We start from the raw sequence: 20,939 nt of genomic DNA, 5'->3' as shown, positions 1-20,939 counted from the left end.
CTGGTATACGTGCCTAAGGATGAAAATGTGAAATTCCCTCTCTCAATCTTTGTCTTCTGCAGGCCAATCTTGACTAGTAAGATGACCAAGAGACCCATACTGGCCATGGCATGTATGGTCAAGGGTGGTACCCAGACAACAGCCTCACCCTGGATGGGATGCTCCCAGGATGGTGGTTGTTGTTTTAAACTTAGATTTATTTATTTGTTTTTATTTGTTTAGTGGGGAGGTGATTAGGTTTATTTATTTATTTAATGAAGGTACTGGGGATTGAGCCCAGGACCTTATGCATGCTAAGCGTGCACTCTACCACTGAGCTATATCCTCCCCGCACAGGACACAATTTTGGACCAAGTGGTAATTACCCTTACTTCTCTTTCCCTAATCATCTTATCCCCAGAGCAATCAATCACCTTAAGCGCTTCTTCTCCCTCTGAGATAGTTCTCCCACCAAGTTCCTGAAAAATGCCATTTGTACACATGAAAACAAACCCTGGTGCATACATGCTGCACGGCTGGAGACGGTTCTTAATCACAGTGCTGGGAAACTGCCCCAGAGGGGCTGTGAACCATCAGCACTGAGGTTTGTCAGGCTGAAGGTGAAAACCAGTGGCGAGAAGCTTAGGTACCTGAGGGCTTGCAGTGGCACTGCGGCTTGGGGAGGAGGAGAAAGGCAGGTCGATGTAATCCACGGGGTTTTTCACCAGTGGCCGTTTGATCACGTCCACATAGGTGATGGGGAAGATGCCTTGCCGGGACGTCCCCGGGATCCTCCCTTCGTACCAGTTCTCGTCCACCTGTCGAAGCAGTGTGATCCTCTCGCCCTAAAAGACACGGCAAGGCAGGGGTCCTTGTCCTACTGGGCCTCAGCACGATGGAGGCCCCTGCCTGTACCCTGTGCTGTCCTGCATTATTTGTCCCCTCCTTTGTTCAGAAAAACCTTCCTGGCTAGACCTGGATGGAATTAACAGCACTGGGGTGGAGATGATAACAGCAGTAGAGCTACCTGGATGCTATTCAGCTCGGTCTTTAAATATTTTGATAAAGGAGAAGGTCAAATTCATTCCCCAAAGCTAACAGGCAAATGTAGGGTTTCTGACTCATCTAAGGCAAAACAGACAGATATCCAATCTTCTCGAAGGTAAAGGTTTTGGGGGTTCTTTCTCTTTTTACGAATGACTATTTTTTCCTGTATCATTACAGAAAATTTAAAACACAAACATAAGGCAGAACATAATCATTACTCATAATATTATCATTTGGGAGTAACCACTGTCAATATTTTGGTATAGATAATTCCATGAGAATAAGGTTTGCACATACTTTTTCCTTAGGAAAACTGAATAGGCACTGTGTTCCCTTTTTCAACCTACTTTTTAACACTTAATAACACAGAGTGAATCTCCCCCTTTATCAAGAAATACCAGTCTACATTTTTAACGGCGTCGCACAGCTCAATGGCCACTGCAGGATGCTCTATTGTACACACATATAATGGCTTAATTATTGGTCTCCTGATGGAGGGAAATCATGTTGCTTCCGGCGTTTCTCTTTTCTATAAGGGAGCTCATCTTTTCCCAAGGCGTGTACTCACTTCCTTCAATCCTCAATAAAATTAGTAACTTTAATAACTTCAGCCAGCCAGAGAATGTGCATATGTAAAGAGAGTGTGTGAATTCCTAGAAGAACAGTATCTCTGCACAGCCTAACCGTGCTCAGAATAAGCGTGCTGCACGCCTTGAAGGCAATGGTAACGCTGGCGTCTCCTGTCCACTAAGCATCAACCAGATGAGATGCCATGTGTCATATTGAGGGTTTCAGTGAATCCTCTCACAACAGCTCTAGGAGAGGGCCATTTATCTTCATTTCATATATGAGGAAATCATGGCTTGGAAAAATTTAACTTCTCAAACTACATGGCCAACAGCCCTGCCAGACCAACTGCCCCCCCCCGCCATGCCACATGCCCAGGAGAAGAGCGCCCCCCAGCGTCCCCCTACCCCCCAGGCGAGGGATGAGAGGGTGGCTTACCTTTCTGAAGGACATTTCTACTTGCGTGTCACCGTTAAAGTTAAACTTAGCGACAGCTTCGCCGTATTCCAGGATTTGCACTGGTGTCAGCTTTTTGGGCTGAGCCTTCTCGGCGGGAGGGAGAAGCTGAGAAAGGGAAAGGGAGGCGAAGGAGAAGGGAAATGACAGGAAAGAAGGAGATGAAACACAAGTTAAGTAAATGTTGCGCTGGGCATGACCGGGCTACTCCTTAGAGAGAAGGGCTGCGGTACCTCAATGTAGGTGCGTGGGAAGATCCCCACCCGGCCATGGTGCTCTCCTTCGTACCAGTTCTGATCGATCTGCTTACAGATGTAAACGATGTCTCCCTTCTGCAGCGGAAGCTCCCTGGGGGTAGAGGGTCACAGCATTTTAGTGGACATTCCTATAGGTGTAATATTATGATGCTCAAAGCAACAAGGGCCTACTGCATATTACAGAGAACTAGATTCAATATCTTGTGATAACCTATAATGAAAAAGAATATGAAAAATATATGTGTTAAGCTGAATCACTATGCTATACACCAGAAACTAACACAATATTGTAAATCAACTATGCTTCAATTTAAAGGAAAAAAAAAAAAGATGCTCAGTGTTTTAGTAAAAGGAGACTTCAAATGAGGTCAAAGGGGTCAAACTACAGAAGAGGGGGCTCTGTATTTGGAAGCAAGAACCCCGCTATTCAGGAAATTACAGCACATTTGGCATTTTCCCAGTCTTTGGTGGGCTGAAGGTTAACTTTCAAGCTGACTACCACTCAAAAGTGCTCAGATTCCTTAATAGTTTGCTGCTGCCTCAATGTATTTTTGGTCAATGTCGTCTTATGCTCAGATATTTATGCATCACACAGTGATGCACCCAGCAGTCTTAACTGCTTTGATTAAATGGTGAAAAATGTTTCCTTCTAGATATTTTCACTGCCCTTGTCTATGCCCTAGCAAGGCATGACCTCATTATCCATTACATTTGAAATGCCCTCAAATTATGTGTGACAAACTGGTATCCTTTTGTCATTCTATCCATTCAGACATCCGTCCGCCTATCCATCTATCATCATGTAGTAGAGACAGGCTCTGAAATGACCAGATCTGAGTTCAAAATCCAGTTATACCATCTACTGGCTCTGGGACCTTAGGCAAGATACTTCATCTCTATGAGATACTTTCCTTATCTGAAAATAGGAGCTAACTCAGGGTTATTGGAGAATTTGGCAACAAACTACAAATAAAACAGCCAGCATGGTTTCTCTTATACAGCTAACAGTAAATGTTCCTGTGCTTCCTTTTCAACACAGAAAAGGGATCTTGGAAAGAAAAGTGGATTTTCCTTCAAATGTTCTTCATGCCTTTTTTCAGCTTTTTCACAGACATCCTTTTGTTTGCCTCAATAATGATATGATAACCTCTAACCAGGACTTCATTTGAAAAAATGAAACAAAGAGATAAATTATAAAAAAAAAAAAACCCTGTAACTTGAAGTTATCTTGAATTAAAAAAATGACCCAGATCTTTTCCATTTGCATCAAACCATAGCATGGAGAGCAAGATCTCTGACTGCAGCCTGGAGGAGGTGTGCCCGCCCTGCAGTGTGCCAGGAAGTCCCACGGTGCATGAGGGACGCTGGCTAAACTGCTGCGGTACATCTGGAAAACCTCACGCAAAGTCAGCACTGTGCTGGATGAAAGAACAAGGCAGCCCATGTGGGTCTCCCAGCGGCAGGCAGGATTCTAACCCAAAAGAGGCCCATGAAGGGGATCTGGGGCATCCGTCTCCGTAAGAATGAAGGGTCTTCAGCCACATTTTTTTGCCGTAGCCCCCCTTGGGAGGGTTCTGAATTCCCCCCTCCCTTCACCCCCAACTAAGGACACGTGGATGTGCAGGACCGGCAGCCCCGCAGTCCCCTGGTCTCCCCATCAGCACAAGGGGAATGATAATCACACCAACCCCATAGGGGTACAGTGAGAGCTGAATGAGTTAACATATGTAAAGTACTCTGAACGGTGCTTGGCACATAGTAAACTCAATAAAACTACTGTTTTCTTTAATTATTGTTGTTATTTCTTCAACTCTTCTGTGTGGACTTCCGTGTTTCAAAGAGGGAGGTAAAATAAATGAATAGGACTGGTGGCACTTACTTTAGTGTCTGAGCTTTAAAGTCATACTTGGCTCTGGCAGGTCTCATCTAAACACAAGAAACAATGACAAGTTAAAATCACAATTCACGTACAATGAAAAGGACACATTTTCACAACTTTCCGGAAAGCAAAGCAGAAAAATCCACCCTAACCAGTTTACTCTGGTGTAGAGGCCTGGGCAAAATTCTGTTTGTCTGACCTTAACAGAACACGAGATGGATGTCTGGTCAACTATGCCATGCATGAGCATCTCCCTAAGGAGGGCCAGATTTGGGGAAGAGAGGGTTAGAAAAGTCCTAAAGCTGAAATGCTGGCTCCCAAAGCTGACCACGGCTATTAAAAACACAAACAGACAAAAAACAGTCAGCCAGAAGCCCAAAGCCATTCCTCATCTACTGTCTTACTCTTTGGGTAACATGTTCTATCGGCCTGGCTTAAACTGCGACCTGCATGTAGATGAAGCCTTGAAGAACCTCTCATATCACCTCCAATTCTATTTATTTCTCATGGTCTGTGAAATCATCCAAAAAGCCAGACAGAGAAAGCCTTGAGCTCAGGCTCTTTCTCCAACGCTTCCGTTCTTGTTGGGGAGCCCTCTCCTCCCAGACCTCACAGACCCAGCCTCCACATTCTCATCAGGTCCGTCATTCAGTCATGCCAGCCCTCCCGCTGTCCCTCCACAGCCCCACTCCGGTCTGACCTCTCATTCCTACAGGCACAAAGCTTCCTTTGACTTCAGATCTCTTCACGCTAATCTAGGGTCACTTGGCAGCACAAATAACATTCCTCAAATACCTCCACCACATCACTTCCCGCTCTGAGGCTGGCAGAGCCTTTCAACTGTCCCTCAGATCAACTCTGACTCCTGAGCTGGGGTAAGGCCTGGGGGTCACTGCTCCCCGCTCGCACCTCACAGCCTTTATCTCCTGTTACACGCTTCCTGTCCCAGTTAGGCAAACCTGTCTGCTGCACATTGTCTAGACACCCCTTCTGTCTGGAATATCTCCACCTCCGATTCCAGCAGAAAGAGCAGAAAGTTCACCTTCACTTATGGTATTTATTTGCACATCTCTTCCCCACCATTAGAAGTAGTTATTTTAACTACTTTCTGTAAGAGAAGGATGGAGGGGAGAAACCACGTGAACACACTGGCACTGGCTGCTGGTGGGCTTCTTCCCCAGCCACGAGCCCCGACTTTGTCAACTGCTATGACTTTCTGGTCTAGGGAACAATGCGATGAGAATTAAATTACATACTTTCTCTTTGATATCAGAAGGCATGGACCAAGCAGAGAGGAAAAAATGGGAGACTCTAGGTGAGGAAAAAAAAATAGTATTTAGAAGCTTCATCAAGCTTAGTTTTAGAGCTCGACCCCTTAGAGAAAGGCCCCTAAAGTCCAGGCTCCCCCAGCTGGGGTTTTGACAGGGTCTCCTTAACAGCCATGAACTCTCCACAGGAGTTCCTAATTTTGGCATTTTCATACTGATGTTTTCATCTATCTACCTGTATGCGTACACCTTAGATGTCGACCTTATAACCAATGTCACAGAATTTCAATGCCTGCATCTGTGTCCGTCTGTGACCAAAGAGCATAATCGAACAGTTGTAAGCAAATAAGAAAAACAAACATGGAGTTAACGATAAATGGCAAGTTCACAAGAGAAGGCCAGCATTATAAGGACAAAAATTTCAACATGATTCCAATAAAAAAAAAAAGACTGTGGGGGCATTACCTCAAGGCAGCCAGCTGCAGAGCTGTGTGAACTTTCAAAAATGTTACCAAAATAGCACTGTATCCACACTCTGAGTGGCAACCGAGTGCAGGCAAAACAAAATCATCTTTCATCTAAGTTAACAAAATTATATAGGTGTATGGCTTACTATTTAATTTGTAAATTGGCTTAGGTCAACCCAATTGGGTTGGTGAAATTTTTTTTTTTCATTGAAGAGAATCCATACATGACTCAAGACTGAGAAACACTGATTCCACTGACCTCTTAAGATACACTGAGTTGTCACTGCCTTACAAAGCACCTTCTCCCTGTTTATCTTCATCTGTCCCCGAGGCCAAATCCATCTTTCCCTCCTCTGGTTCCCACAGCATTGTGTCACTTACTGCAAAAGCGGTAACTGTTACACGAGGGTGCCTCTTCCACTAGAGGGCCAGCTTCCCAAGGGCACAGCCTGGGTCCTGTTTCTGCCCGCCTCCCAGGGTCTTGCATGGAATCAGTGGCCACCTAAACTCTGCTGAATGGGACAGAAGCACATCTACGAAGCCCGGTGCACCTGGGACTTGCTGGTCTCTTTTTCCTCATGTCTGTCAACATCTAGGGCAGTGATTCTCAAAATGAGGTCCCTGGACGGCTCAGAAATGCAAAGTCTCGGGCCCTGTCCCAGAACAGGAAACTACGGATAGGGCCCAGCAAACTGTATTTCAATCAGCCCCTAAGGGATTCCGATGTGCTCAAGTTTGAGAGCCACTGGTCTAGAAGAGAGGCGGGGCCGCTAAGGCAGTTTGCCTGCCTCTGCCCATGGTTATGGTGCCCTGGTCGCATTTCATCTGCTGTACTATCTACATGTGAGAGGATGCAGCCCGAAGGGCCTCTGCTCATCCTCATCTTCTCCATCACTTGTAACCAGGCAGGCCTGTGAATGAGGATAACCCATCATCAGAGCCTTCAGAACAGGCTGGTTTGGAGGGGCTGGAATGCTGGGGGCTGGGGGCTGGGGGCTGTCATTCCCTTGCTTCTGAGTAACTCTTGATAGCTTCTGCCTCTTCCTTATTACATTTCTTTTTCTCCATCACCTTAGAGTCTCCTTCCCCTCCCTGGCTTTCCTTCTTTTAATCTAGTTCCTTGTTTTCTCTTTGTCACAGACACCTATTTCTTTAAAACCCAAACCATTTGATGAACAGCCAGTGGTACCTCTGTTGCTCAAAAGATAGAGACATGAATATTAATTAGCTATTACTTGGAAAGATTCCAAGACTGTATACAATTCAGCGTCACTCCCCCGTCTCCCCACCCACCAAGCCCCAGACACATACACTTCCCCAAAGGAGCTAATCTTCAGCAGGGCTACTCAAGGGTCACATGACACAAAAGATGCTGGGGCAAGAAGCAGCATCTGGCCAGCACAAGAATTTCAACATGTTGACCCTCTTGCAGGAGGCCAAGGCCTAGATAAAAATCACTTCAAAGGCCTGTGCTTCCTCATTCTTTTACAGTATTAAGTTTCATAATCTCAGCTGAGGAACGTCAAAATTAAGGGAACAAAGGAAATTGCTCTCAGAGAGCTCTTACCCTCCCGCCATGGCTTCTCCTAGCTGCAAAACTCTTTGGGTTTCAAAATTCTTCATTTAGGCTTCAGCACTTTTGACCCCATTAGTCAATTAATTCACCGTCGGACACTGAGCGGCAGTATTGTATGTAATACAAGCTCCTCTAAACCATCCCTTCAAAGAAGAGTCTTGTAATTGTCCACACCGTAGCTACTAATGCATATAGACTAAGGTACAGGCTTCTAAGCAGAATGCACAGGCAACACAATATGATAAAATGCGGGATGGAGAGGACCGGACTCATGAAGGGCAGCTGATGCTCTAAGGCATGCATTTGGGGTGTGTGCCAGCAGACCCCGGTCCTACAGCCAGGCATGCTTGGACATACAGAGTACAGGACATAATGGGCATCATGTCCACCGACCAGCCAGAGAAGAGCCAAAGCAAGCCAGAGGGAAGCCAGGATGACAGATGCTGTCTGGAGAACTAACTCGGCCTACAGAAGGCAATGCTGAGGCGGGGCAAATATTGCTTTGGGTCAAGCAGCAGATCGAGGTGACCAAAACAGACCTCTGACCCAGATTTCCTTTTTGCCGTATCGTCTATATTGAGGAGGTCCCCAAAGCGCTCATTAGTGATAAACTGATGGTGCGTTGGAATGACGCCCGTGTGGCGTCGAGCTGCAATATCGGCCTCTTCTTGCTCGCGCTTAAGTCGTCTCTGGTCCGCTAAAAGTTTCTGCCATGAAATTGCACAAAATGGGCTGTGAATCATCTGGTCCAGGGTATTAGAAAACTGCCAACAAAAACAACTAAGGGAAAAGGTGCTGGGTCAATAGGGAGGAAACAGATGTTGGAGGGGCTTTAGGGCCATAATCACAATGTTCCCGCTGCAACCACCCCCTGTGCGCTCTGGGTCGGGAGGAGGCAGCACCGCACAGGAGAAACCTGGGGAGCACAGGGAGGCAGGGAGGGCTGAACCCCGCCCAGTTACACTGTCTGCAGACTTTCCCTTGGCTCAGCCAAAAGCCTCCTGCCTCCTGACACAAAGTGGCCAGGGCTAGGTCACCTGGAGGGCACATCCAGAGCACCCACGAGGATGGCAGGAGGCTGAAGTGTCATCCTTACCTGGCTTAGTCAGTGATGAGTTCCCACAGTGTACACCCATAGTGGGACCGGGGCTGCCTGATTCCTTCTGCCCAGATCAGGCCCATCAAACCTGCTACGGGCTTTTACTACGTGGAGTCTCTGGCAAGCAGGCCATTTTTGTGCTTCCTATTCTTGTTAGTCTAATATGCTCAGGGGAGTAGATATCCATTTCAAGAAATACGGCACCCTTCCTAGGCCGGCGAACCCTTCCTCCAAGCACAATTTTTAGGAGGCTTTAGCATATGCACCAAAGACTATTTATGTGACAAGAGAGCATCAGTTTCTTTCCTTTATAAATTAAAAAAATTTTTTATCTTAGTGGGGAGGTAATTATTTATTCATTTTAATGGAGGTACTGGGGATTGAACCCAGGACTTCGTGCATGCTAAGCACACACTCTACCACTGAGCTGTACCTTCCCCACCATTAGTTACTTTCTTATTGTACTTTTTACTTCACTACTGCTATCTTAGGTGAAATGAAGCTGAATTTAAGGGAATGATGTAGACTATAAATATAGACAATAAACTAAGAATAATGGTACCTGGGTTTAGAAGAAATAGCCTCTCCTAAATTAAGGAAATAAGTCATCTATTTTTAAAGGCCTTTTAAAATACTTGAACAATGTTGCATTTAAGTCAATGTCCTCATTGCCTATTGACATGACCCTGTAGAAGAGAATTTTAATGTATTTTCTTACTCCATACCAATCACACATTCCTGGGATTAACATTCCTTGCAGCAAAGTATTAGTTAGAACTGGTAATTCTTAGCAATCTCAAGAAAACATTAGTCTTTTCCAGCAGGCAACTAAATGCCTTGAGGGACACCTAGCTCCGGGGGGTGGGGTCGGGGTGGGGGCATTTTCTATTTCTCTCCAGGATCTAAAATAATAAAGTGATAGCTCATCAAATGGCTGTGGGAATTCTACCAGTGCTCAAGTAAGTAGTTGTAAAGATGAAAATGAGAAAAGACATGAGAAAGTGCTTTATGAAGCACAGTAGAGCCCTGGTGTCCAGCTCTGCCTCTGGTACAAGTTAACGTGCTACGTGGCCCTGGGCAAGCCACTGCCCTGTGGCAGTCCTTTCCTGGATATGTTAGATGACCACTAACATCCCTCTCAGGACTGACAGGTTCTCGTTTTTTCTGAAATGTCGTTTTCATTAATGTTAATAATAAGCTATTTGCATAGAAACATGCCAGGACTGATGTTCCCTTAGCTGGGACGTGTGGGCTGTTTTCTGCAGTGATGAAAATGGATGGATGCAAATGGAGCAGAGCTCCTCATCCAGTGCTTGAATCTAACCTCAATAAATCTGTCATTCCCACAGTTTAACCACATAAACCAAAAACCATGGATAAGGACATAAGGATCTGTGAGCCAGCGCTGTCTAGGGCACAAGCTGCTCACCCTCTGAATTGTTAAACTAACAAAGGACAGTCTGCCTCCCATGCAGCAGCCAAGAATTATACCACAAAACCTCCCATGTTGGATACAAGGGTTTAAACTGCAGAAACAGAATGTCGAGCAGCCCAGGTTTAGATAGGTGGGAATCTTGTATCTCAGGGACAGTGACAAAAATGAATCTGTTCCATGGCCTGAGGGACACTTATCGTGAGTGAGCTTTTCACCTCATTACTACAAATAATTCTGTCCATCAAATGCTTCCTCCCATTTCTTTCCACCAACAGGTGCCCGTGAGTACTGTCTGTATTGTGCCAGGAGACGGGCAAAGCTATGGTCCTTTTTGTCCTTTGTCTCCCCATCTGGCAGCAGTGACTATTATTCTCCAAGCTCACTTCAGTATCAGCCTTACCCTAAATCCTCAAGGCAAGTCCCCCCAAACTCTGAAACCACTCAACAAAATGGAACATAGGAAAAAGGGCTTCAGACTTTACAGGGAAAGGGACAGAGTTGTGTACACCCTCTTCCTGGCTGCCACCACGTGCAAAGCAATTCTTCCGTCTCTTAATTCATTGCAGGAAAATGGTCATCAGAGCTTGTTTAACCTAAAGGACTCTTTCTTCTAGGAATGTGAAGTCTAGAAAGCACACCTCCTAATGACACTTCATCACAACAGAAGCTTGTGATTTTGTCCATTTAGCTGATGTGCTGAACTACTTCCTCCTAAATCCCAAGAGAACATGCTCCCTTACTGGCCCCATCAGTCACATGACTGCAGTACAGGCATTTCAGAAGCTGCAAGACAAGGTCTGCATGCTGAAGTTCTGGGTTGGGGGCAGGGGGGTTCCCAACGTTTATGGGGGTTATCTCTTCTTCTGAGTTAAAGACAACTTCTTCAATCTGTTTTTATAAAATGTATCACAGTCATTATTCTCTTTCAGTTTCCTTTCTCCTACTGCATCCTCAATATGAACTGTGCTTTGTGCCAGGAGAGGGTGGGCAGCATTGGAGACACAGGAGGGTGGGTTTCCCTGGAGAATAATGAGGTGGGTGTTATGGGGAGGGACTCCAGGTTCCCCTTACAAGGCATTGAGCGCACTGGTGGGCAACTTTTCTGAACTTCCAGGGCAGCAGCACCGGCTGGACTTGGCACTGGGAACCCAGCACTGTGGGGAAAATCAGTCCTACTTTTTGGAAAGGTGGACTGAAAGAGTGATTGAGCCCATGTCATAAAAATGTCACCTGTGAAAACCCCAATGTTGCCTTCTAATTGCTAAGCCATGTCACCTCACTGACTGTTTACTTCCTTTATATTTTTATCTGCACGAGAGCTAAGAGGCTTTAAAGGTGGAGATTACCTCTTTATCATCATGACGTCTTCGAATGAATTCTTCTGTGGATTCCAAGTAATCAGCCGGTATAAAATGCCTTGGTGATTCTGAATCTTCAAAACAATAAAGTAGAATTAAAACAGGTACAGATTTAGAGGGAAACCAGACTGGAAAGATTTCACCTTTCATCCGTGATGTCAAGTTTTTACCGTGGTTGTTTAGTGGTCAGTGTTCCAATTCTGAAGGAAAAAAACCAAATCCCCTCCCTTTCCTCCTGCTTTTTGGATTTACTTGTGAACTAGTTTAATACCAAGAAAACTAATCAGAGGCAAAAGGTGAGCAAAGAGAAGACCACCTTTGGAAAGTGTCCCCATGAAGAGGCGTGCAGGCTCTCACAGGGACACACTGAACACTCACATACACACACACACACACATACACACAGGGCTGCCTCTCAAAAAACCGCGGGCTGAGTTGGGATCAGTGTGAATTACAATGGGTTCAAAAGTTCAAATGAACAAATTTCTCAGATGAGCTAAAACGGCCAATTTTTCTTTCGAAACAGAGTTTGGTGGTTAGTCTACATGATGTGGGAAATCTGTTTTTAAAGAAGTGCAGCCACTACGAGCCATGATTAATTGCCAAGCCAAACAAACAGAAAACAAAGGACGGACCAGAAAATGAGCACCAAGGGCACACGGGGGGAGGGGAAAAGCAAGCAGAGTGGAGAGATGGGTGAGGTGAGACTGGGCAAATACACAGAAGGCCACCTCCGAGGGACGTCCCCAGTTCACTGTGGGGGTTGTTGTTCCTGTCCAGGCCGTGGTCTGGGTACAGCACAGAGTTCCCATTAGTAAAGGCCCTGGGGCCAGCCTCCGGGGCCGCGGGTCTCTCCTCAGGGGGCTCTGAGATCTGGCTCAGCCTGGCCATGGTGTGCCGGGAAGACAGGCGTTTGGGAACCAAAGGCTTCCCCTGGGAGGGGCGCTCGTCCTGCTGGGGCTGCCTGGGGGGGTCTGGCTTCTGGCTTGAGAAGTCCCTGGGGCAAGGCTGTCTGGGGTGGTGCGGGAGGGGCTTTTTCAACCGGAAGGGGAGTGGGCTCATCAGGTAGATGTTCCGGAGGAGCGTGCCCTTGTCGCCCCGGGGGTCCGCGCGCCAGTCGGGCCGCCTGGAGGTCTGTTGCTGCTCATGCCGGCGGATGGTGGTGAAGCGGGTGTAGGAGGCCGGGCAGGTGCCCTTGCACTTGCTGAGGCGGTGTTTGGGGAAGTCTCCGTGAACGCTGCCGCTGCTGCCCTCCCGGCTGTCACTGGACACGTTGGAACAACGGTCCAGCTCGTCCGAGCAGGCGGAGAGGGGCTCGGAAGGCCCGAGGCCCCGGAAGCCGAGAGCGGGGTCCGCCAGCCTGCCGCAGGTCGGGGAGGCGTAGACGCCCCCGGGGTTCATCCCGTCCACCTCCCTGGGCCGGAGCTTCGTGGACTCCAGGAGGGACTCGGCCGAGCGGGCGGAGGTCAGGCCGCTCCGGCTCAGCGCGGGTGTGGGGGACTTGCTCAGCCGGCCGGACAGGTCCAGCGACGGCATGGACCGGGACCGCTGAATCAGCTGCTCGAAAGCCGTGATGCGAGAGGAGACTGTGTGCTTGGGGATGTGCTCCGAGCCCTCCTGGCTGGAGCCCAGCTCGCCCCTGGACAGCACCAGGCTGCTCCTCTCGAAGTGGGAGGCGAGATCCCGCACGCTGGAGGAGGAGCCGGACCCCAGGAAGAGGCCGGCCCGGTTGATCTGGTGCATGTCCCGGTAGAGCATGGAGAACTGCATGCCGGCCTTCCTGGACAGCGGGCAGGGCCTCCTGGCGCTGGTGCTGTACTCCTGCAGGCTCAGGGTGCTGCTCGACCTGCTGTCGTAGTCCCGCCGGGAGCGCAGCAGCAGGTTCTCCACGCTGCCCCCCACTTGCAGGGGGAGGCCTCGTTTGGATTCACTCAGAGAAACCGAGACACAAAGGTTCTCGCAGCTCTGAGCCTTTTCTGTGGGCAACAGAACGCTCTTCTGATCCTGCAGAAGAGCGCTGGGAGCAGAGAGCCTGGGTTTGAATTTGGAGGGAAGGATTTCCGAAATGCAGGCTTTCGCGGCGGACAGGGGTTTCTTGTGCTTACACCCAGGGCCTAACACATTGCTACCGTGAACCGTTCGGCTATGAACTGAAGATGAAGAAATCATGTGAGCATTCCCACCTTTACGATCCACTGGAAAGCATGCAGAATAAAATAAACAGACCCATTAGGTTCAAGCTGAAAGCTGCTTTAAAAAAAGGGGTGGGGGGAGAGGTAACATGCTTATTGGTCATAAAGGTTTTTGTTTTGTTTTGTTTTAATTTCCAGTCGATGTCCGGAAGCAAAATAATCTGTGCTGCAAAGCAGGTGCAAAGATGCAACGAAAAATGGCTACCCTGCTAGAGTTAGGAAAGGCTAAAGCTCAGCTAATTTCTAAGAAAAGGGAATCAACAAAAAAGAGAGAGATGCTTCAGGGAGAGCAAGGGTAGGGTTTGGAGGAAGGGAAACTATTAATACCAGAAAGAAAAATGGCCGGTGAGAAACTAGGGGAGGGGACCAAGAGGGCACCAAGGTCTGGAAATGGATCTGAACAAGGCAAAACTCATCTCAGGAGCTGGAGGTTCAGACACTGCCAACACCTGGATAATAGGTGTGGGTGGCGAGAGACACCCTGATCACTGACCGGGTGGACGGGCGAGAGCCAGCAGGCTTCACCCAGTTACCTTTAGTGGAGGCTGAGCTGGATGGCCGCTTGAGGCCGCTCAGGCCCTGGAGAGGGATGTCTCCTCCTTCCAAGACGCTTTTGTAAATCTGCCTCTCGCTCTCCAAGCTAGCAAGATCCCCAGGAGCCCCATCTGATTCCCTCTTCACGGCGTGGAAGTTGGAAGAATATATACTAAGAACAAGGTAATTTTCAAAGAAAGAGAAGGGGGAAAAAAAACAGAAAATAAGAGTTTTAGTGTTTTTAACATTTTTCTAAAAAGCACACCATCAGCTGAGGACAAGGGGACACATTTCCTGGCATCCCAACCAAGCACTGTCCTTTTTAAAAGGCAATCTTATTTAGACAGAGCTCTACAGACAAGACAGGCCCACGGGTGCCCCTCAATGCTCAGGAAGCCAAACAGCGGGGCTCTCTAACTGAGATGCCTGCATTTGTGCTCTAAAAGAATAACTCTGAGAAACACTGCCTGGGGACAGAAGGCGGGGGGGGGGGGGTGCAGGGGCTGCACACAAGATGGGACAGTCGAGGACATGAGTGGGGCCTCTAAGATGTTGCTGGCCAGCGTTGGCCACTTCAGGTCCACCACCTGGGTTATTTTTCTGGGTTTTTCAGAAGGGCTTTGACTAGTGGAGCATTAAAATCAACAGTGAAAGGAGATGGCCCAGCTGTTCTGGGCTCTCGGAAGATCAGCCACCAAGTGCAACTGGAAGCTGGGATTCTACATGCTCTGATCCCAGCCACATTTTGCACCCACTGCTTTCCAGATCTGTATTCAGAACCTTATGACGTGTATTATGAGTAAAAACTATTGCTCATTGACATCCTTCAATTATTCTTGTCTTGTTGAAAGTCTAGGCATTTTTGCAAGTTACCACAAATCCTTTTTAGAAGCAGGTGGGGCACAGAAAAAATGAAGAGCACTTACTGGCTGAAGCCTCCCTTTCCCCTGATTCCAGTTTTCCATGCCCTCACCCACTGGCACACCGACACACAGGCACACTCACACACGTGCACACACACTCGCTCGGATAAGTGATGACCCCTTCCCTGCGGAAGCACTCAGGCTCCCACTAGGCTGCTTTTCAGTCCTACTGAATTCTGTTTACTGGCATCACCATGGACTTTTCAGCCCTGAAGTTGTAAACAGCTGGATGGAATCACCAATTCCCAACATTTTATTATGAATATTATCCAGTGGAAAGAAAAGCTTGAGGAATTATACGAGTGAACATTCCACACACCACTGCCCAACCTAGATTCTACAAGGAACACTGGGCTGCATGTGCTTTCTCACACACCTGTCCGTCTCCTTCCCTTCACCCTTGCATCATGATTGAACCATTTTACCCTTCCCACAGACTCTGGGTCCCCTGCAGTGCCGACAGTCACGGCATGAGCAGCCCCACCCCTCTTGGCGAGCACTCCTGTGTGGGAGGCACTGCGCTAAGTGCTGGGTGATCACTCTCTCTTTAATTCCCACAAACAATCCTATTTCCTCCATTTTCAGATGAGGACGAGGCCCTGGGAGTCAGGCTCTCGTTAAAGCCGGCATGGTTAGTACCCTCAGTGGCTGTTTTCTATGTAGCATTTCCCCACCACCCAGGAGGTAGTGCCTTCTGAGGGCCCAGGCTCACACATCAGGGGAGACAGGGACTTAAGGATGCTGGAGCTCCGTGTGCATCATCACTGCCGAGTGTCACCTGCCATGAATGCACCCCTGGGACACATGGGTCCAGAACTAGGGGTCAGAAGTGGAAAAGAGGCGGAGGCCCTGTGGTTGGACAGGTAATGTCTCTGCCTTGGTGCTGTTAGGTTCCCCTGAGCAATTCCACTGCTTCCAGCCCTGGTAACCCCCTCCCAGTCGCCACCAAGCCCTGGGCCCTGGCCCTGTGCCCCCTGCTGTTTACAGGCCCCACGTGCTCCATTCAGGGGCCTGCCAGGCAGTCAGGGCACCCCCTCATTCACTCTGGCCTAGGTCTGGGGGTCAAACGCTTTCCCTCTTTCCTCAGCTGAAGCCAGAGAGCATTACTGGGAATCTGACGGGCCAGAAAACCTCCCTCGAAGCTAAGAACAAAAGCATGTGAAGGACGTGAGTCTGCAGAGCAGCCTCCAAGGTGTGTCTCAGACAGAAGAAGCCCGTGGGAGGGGGCGGGAAGGGGTGAGACTCTTATTTGCAGGAGCCCACTAGACTATCTCGGCCATGAATTCACTCAATAAATACTTGTGGAATGAATCAAAGGTCACATTTTCGGAAAGCAAATTTGGCACACACAATCTGACTAAGGATAGGTTGTGATTTGCAAAATTACGTATTTAGAAATCCACAGGTACAAGGATTCTATCACATTTACCAAGGGCTCCGATTTCCTGACATCAGACATCAGTGACTGGAGTCATCGGAAGGGTGGCAAGAGGAACAAAGCAGGGAGTTAGGCTGGCCCTGGCTTACGCTGCTCTCCTTACTGGTGCCCCTGACCCCTGCCTGGAGGCGCCCATTCCCACCCCTAGAGACCAAGAGGCTTGGCTTTCCAGGCTGGGGGACAGGGGCTGCCACGCATGCCGCTTTGGGCTCACCTGCTTCTGCCTGCAGCTGCCATCCCATGTTCTGGTTGATAAAAGCTGTCAACCCTCCCTAGAGGGCTGGAGGACCCCTAAAGGTGCCTGGCAAGGTTGTGGCAATATATGCCAATTTAAACAAATGTAAGCTCATCTAAACTGGCTTTAACTTTCAATTTTGTTATTAAAAATCAATCAGGCCCTTTTCTAAATTTCCCTTTCAGTCCACCCTCTTCTTTTGGTTGCATTTTCTGACTCTATCCTTCAGTTTAACCCCATGTTTCTCCTTTCTGTACAACATCAACTGAGAAAAGATCCACATATAGATGTCCTCAGCCTCACCAACCAACACCGTGGTGACTGAGGTTCATTTTGTGAGGGGACAGTCTCAGAAGCCCTGCTCGCCTTAGTCTGGAGTCACCAGATCTCCCTGAGCATCAGGAGTGACTGACAGCAGCTCCTACCCTGCCATTCTCTGAACTGCCTCAGCCTTGGTCAGGACTTGCAACCCAGTCTGCTCTAGTCCCTCCTAACTTCATTTGGTCATGACTCAAGGCCATAACCGGCTGCTTGACTTCACACCCCCACCACCTCACCAGCTGTCAGAACCCAGCTCCCACCCACAGCCACCCCACTTCTGGCTTTATTCCACTCCTTATCACCATTTTTTCCTGTTTCCCCAACAGAACAACAAACCAGCACTCAGGAAATCCCTCAGAATGGATTTGCCATAGCCAATTGTTTTCTTTCTGATACCAAAGCCAACACACTTTTCCCAGATGTGTAACACTGCAACTAAGGGGCTTCTTGTTTAAAAACAGTGTCCAAAAGCTCTGGAACAATGTTTTTAAATGTATCACCTCCATCAGACTTCCTAATGTTGGAGAGACCTGTCATCTGTCCCACTGTCCCAGAGGGGAACCTGAGGACCAAGAGTGCTGAAGGCATTTGCAGAAGGTCACAGAGTTGTTGGGTCTTTGCTGGGTTCAAACAGATCAGAGAGGATGGGAAAACCAGCCAGGCTGATGGAGGAAGGCCCAATCAGGACCAGCAGCCACCGATTAGTTAACAAATCAAGTCAAATTCAGCAGCGCAGCCCCCTGCAGCCTGAGTTGAGCCATTTTCAGCTCCGAAAGAGCAAGCCAGGAGGAGACAGTGCGGAGAACTCATCCTCTTGGCTAAGCTGCAGAGCTGGCTGCTGAGTTTCAAGGGGGATTCAACAAAAACACATTCACTAGAAGAATAAAGTGAGAGAACAGAGCAGTCATTTTAGGGCCAACTGTTTCCAATCATGCTAACAGGCGGGCTCCGGAGGAGGCAGGCAGGGTCCTGGCAGGCTGTGATTCCACCCTGGCTCCAACAAGGAATGGGATCAGCTGAGGCTAACCCGCTCTGTTTAAAAACTTGGAAACAATCGGCTTCGCTCAGCCTCAGTTTCTTTCAACTGCAAAACTAACAAGCATGGTGAGACTACCCAAGAAATCCATCTTCAAATAGATGAAGATTTTCTTTTGAGCTCCAGACACAGACATTCAAGTGCCTTCTAGACATCCTCACCTGAGTGGTCCTCAGGCATCTTAAATCCAACATGTCCCAGACCAAACCTGGCTCTGCTCCTCTGTCTTCCTTCACTCATGCTAGAATGCTGAAGAATCAACCCCTTCGCCCTCTCCTTGCTCCCAGACCTAAGCAGTCACCAAGTCCTGCTTACTCCCTGTCCTTGATAACAGCACACATTCATCCTTTCTCTCTCTTCCTCCCTGGACCGCTCACAAGCGCTCACCTCCACCTCTGCAGAAAGCACACCATCGCTCCCACTGGAGTCTCTCCAATCATCTTTGTAAATCACTGCCAGTGATAATTCTAGAGAAGATCTCAATATGTCATTCCATTGCTCACTTGACTCACTCCACGATTATTTACCAAGCATCTACTAAGTGTCAATCACTCTCCTACATGGAGATTCAACAGGGGACAAAATAGACACAAAAATTCCAGCTTCACTAAATTCACTGTTCAGAACCACTTGCTGTTTTCAGAAAGAAAAAAAAAAAGTAACTGCCTAGACTTTGGGGGAGGGAGTCTAGACAATCTTAGAGCCTTTGTATTGCATAAAAAATGTTTTGTATTTATAATATGTTACTGTCATTCACTTTTTTATTGAAGTATAGTTGATTTACAATGCTGTGTTAGTTTCAGGTATACAGCAACATGATTTAGCTATTCATATGTATCTATTCTTTCTCAGATTCTTTTCTGTTACAGGCTATGATATTGATCTAGTTCCTTGTGCTATACGGTAGGTCCTTGTTTATTTTATACACAGTAGTTTGTATCTGTTAATCCCAAACTCCTAATTTATCCCTCCTCACCTCTTTCCCCTTTGTTAACCATGTTTGTTCTCTATGTCTGTGAGTCTATTTCTGTTTTGTAAATAAGTTCATTTGTATCATTTTTTAGATTCCACATGTAAGTGACATCATATATTTATCACTCTCTAACTCATTTGCTGCTGCTCTGTGAAACCTTTCTTTTCTCTCCCGGACAACAGAAGTGTTCACTCCTTTGTGGGTCCCATCACTGCATTTACCACACTGCATTTTGATTGTTATGTACAAGTGTATAATTTCCCAATGACACTCTGAGTCCCTTAAGGGAAGGCAGTTTATTTGATCAATCTTTGCATGCCTGGTGTCTAGCACTGTTGTTCAATAAATATGTATTAGTGGAATAAACGATTCTATGAAATTAAATGCCTTCATGCACACAGAGACCTAGAGGAATCTCTAATCTTTCATACAGTTCTTCAGGCAATGATTTGTGTTTTGATCTTACATGAGATTAGGGGGGAAAAAGTGTTTTCTCTAGCGAACCATCACCATTTAGGAAAGAGCAGCTTGTTCTTGAGTGCCACCTGCTGGCTGAATACAGTAAAGCTCTTTGGTTAGGCAAAACATGCATTTGTGCTAATCAATGTCAAAATGCTAAGTAATGATGAAAATAACAAGTAGTCTACACTACTGACTTATAAATCTGAAAACTCCAGGGAAATAAAATACGAAGTGGGGCATACACTATGATCCCAAGCATAAAAATATATTTTTTGAGAGGAAGGACTGATAGTTGCATTAGGATATTGGGACTATGGGAGAATTTCTTCCTCTCTTCCCAGGTTCTTTCAATATTGTGATATGGACTCAAGTTAATAAAATTCTAAACCGCAGTCTCCCCAAGATGTGAATGTGGATGTAAAACAACACCGCCACTATTCCAGGGACCACAGAGTTTCTGAACCCGGGCCATTGGTGATTCCTCTTTCTTCAGTCCTTGGGTTAAGTCAAGCCTTGCCAGTGTTTTTTTCACATGTGATTCCTGTCCATGTGGTGAAAAAGGCCAGATGCAGTTCAAAGCTGCCTGCCTTGGTACTACGTGAGCCAGATTCCAGTTAATTAAGATTTATAGATGCATTCATTTATTCAGCAAACATTTATTGTGTGTTTCCCCATGTGTCAGGCACTGGCTTAGGCTGGCTCCTTACCAACTCCAAATACAGAAAAACCTTACTCACTTGAACCAACTGGGAGAAAACCAAACCTGAATTACTGAAAAACCCCCAAATGACAGAATAGCAGGAGGGAAAAGCTTATTCCTTCCTGCCAAGTGTTTCATGAGAGCGGGGCTATGGCTGAAAAACAGAGGTCTTTGGAGACCTATTTCAATGATACAAATACGAGCGCTTGGTAAATGCACACCTCAAATACCTTTATGTACACAATTGCTCAGAGTCTCTGAAAGTGGTCTGCTCTCTTAAAAAGCTTGCATTAGTCCCCTTCAATCCTGCTAACACACTACTACACAAATAGTTGCTTAAGTTGTTTTTCATCACTCAAGACAGTTAATCTTAGCATGCCTTCTGTTCACTTATTATGAATCAGTACGTGTGCAGGTGAGAGTTTACTGCTAACACCCGTCAATTGAGGCAGGCCCTGGCCTGGAGCTCCATCGTCCCTCCTCAGGCGACGGCTCTGCCGCGCACAGCTGTGGAACCTGGGCACATGCTACCTTGATGTGCCCGTTTCCTCAGCTACACAATGGGGATTAAAAATGACGCCTGATCCTGGAACGCTGAGGGCTAAATGAGGTCAAGAACATGCGATGCTAAGCACAGGGCCTGGCACGTAGCAAATACTAAGTTGAATGAAAATTATCATTTCATTCAAGACCTGTGCTCCTCACTCTGACAGCCTGTGGGAGCTGCCTTCTCTTCC

General features: G+C 47.3%; 1 protein-coding gene across 44 annotated transcripts in view; it reads right to left on the bottom strand.

The window, feature by feature from the left end:
- The window catches only part of SORBS1 (sorbin and SH3 domain containing 1), a 208,282-nt gene that overhangs the window by 21,641 nt on the left and 165,702 nt on the right, over positions 1 to 20,939 (bottom strand). For 40 of the 44 annotated variants that reach the window (XM_074373867.1, XM_074373873.1, XM_074373869.1 and 37 more), the window contains 7 exons: positions 14,114 to 14,286; positions 11,377 to 11,462; positions 8,036 to 8,203; positions 4,186 to 4,232; positions 2,283 to 2,397; positions 2,032 to 2,157; positions 630 to 824 (listed from right to left, as the gene is read on the bottom strand). In XM_074373867.1, coding sequence (XP_074229968.1) covers positions 630 to 824; positions 2,032 to 2,157; positions 2,283 to 2,397; positions 4,186 to 4,232; positions 8,036 to 8,203; positions 11,377 to 11,462; positions 14,114 to 14,286 — 910 coding nt within the window. Of the gene's footprint in view, positions 1 to 629; positions 825 to 2,031; positions 2,158 to 2,282; positions 2,398 to 4,185; positions 4,233 to 8,035; positions 8,204 to 11,376; positions 11,463 to 12,119; positions 13,584 to 14,113; positions 14,287 to 20,939 lie in introns of all 44 variants that reach the window. The other 4 variants (XM_074373905.1, XM_074373899.1, XM_074373909.1 and 1 more) reach the window with 2 other exon arrangements.

This window comes from Camelus bactrianus, chromosome 11 (assembly GCF_048773025.1).
Source record: "Camelus bactrianus isolate YW-2024 breed Bactrian camel chromosome 11, ASM4877302v1, whole genome shotgun sequence".
NCBI lineage: Eukaryota > Metazoa > Chordata > Mammalia > Artiodactyla > Camelidae > Camelus > Camelus bactrianus.
This window is presented reverse-complemented; position numbering and strand designations above follow the sequence as displayed.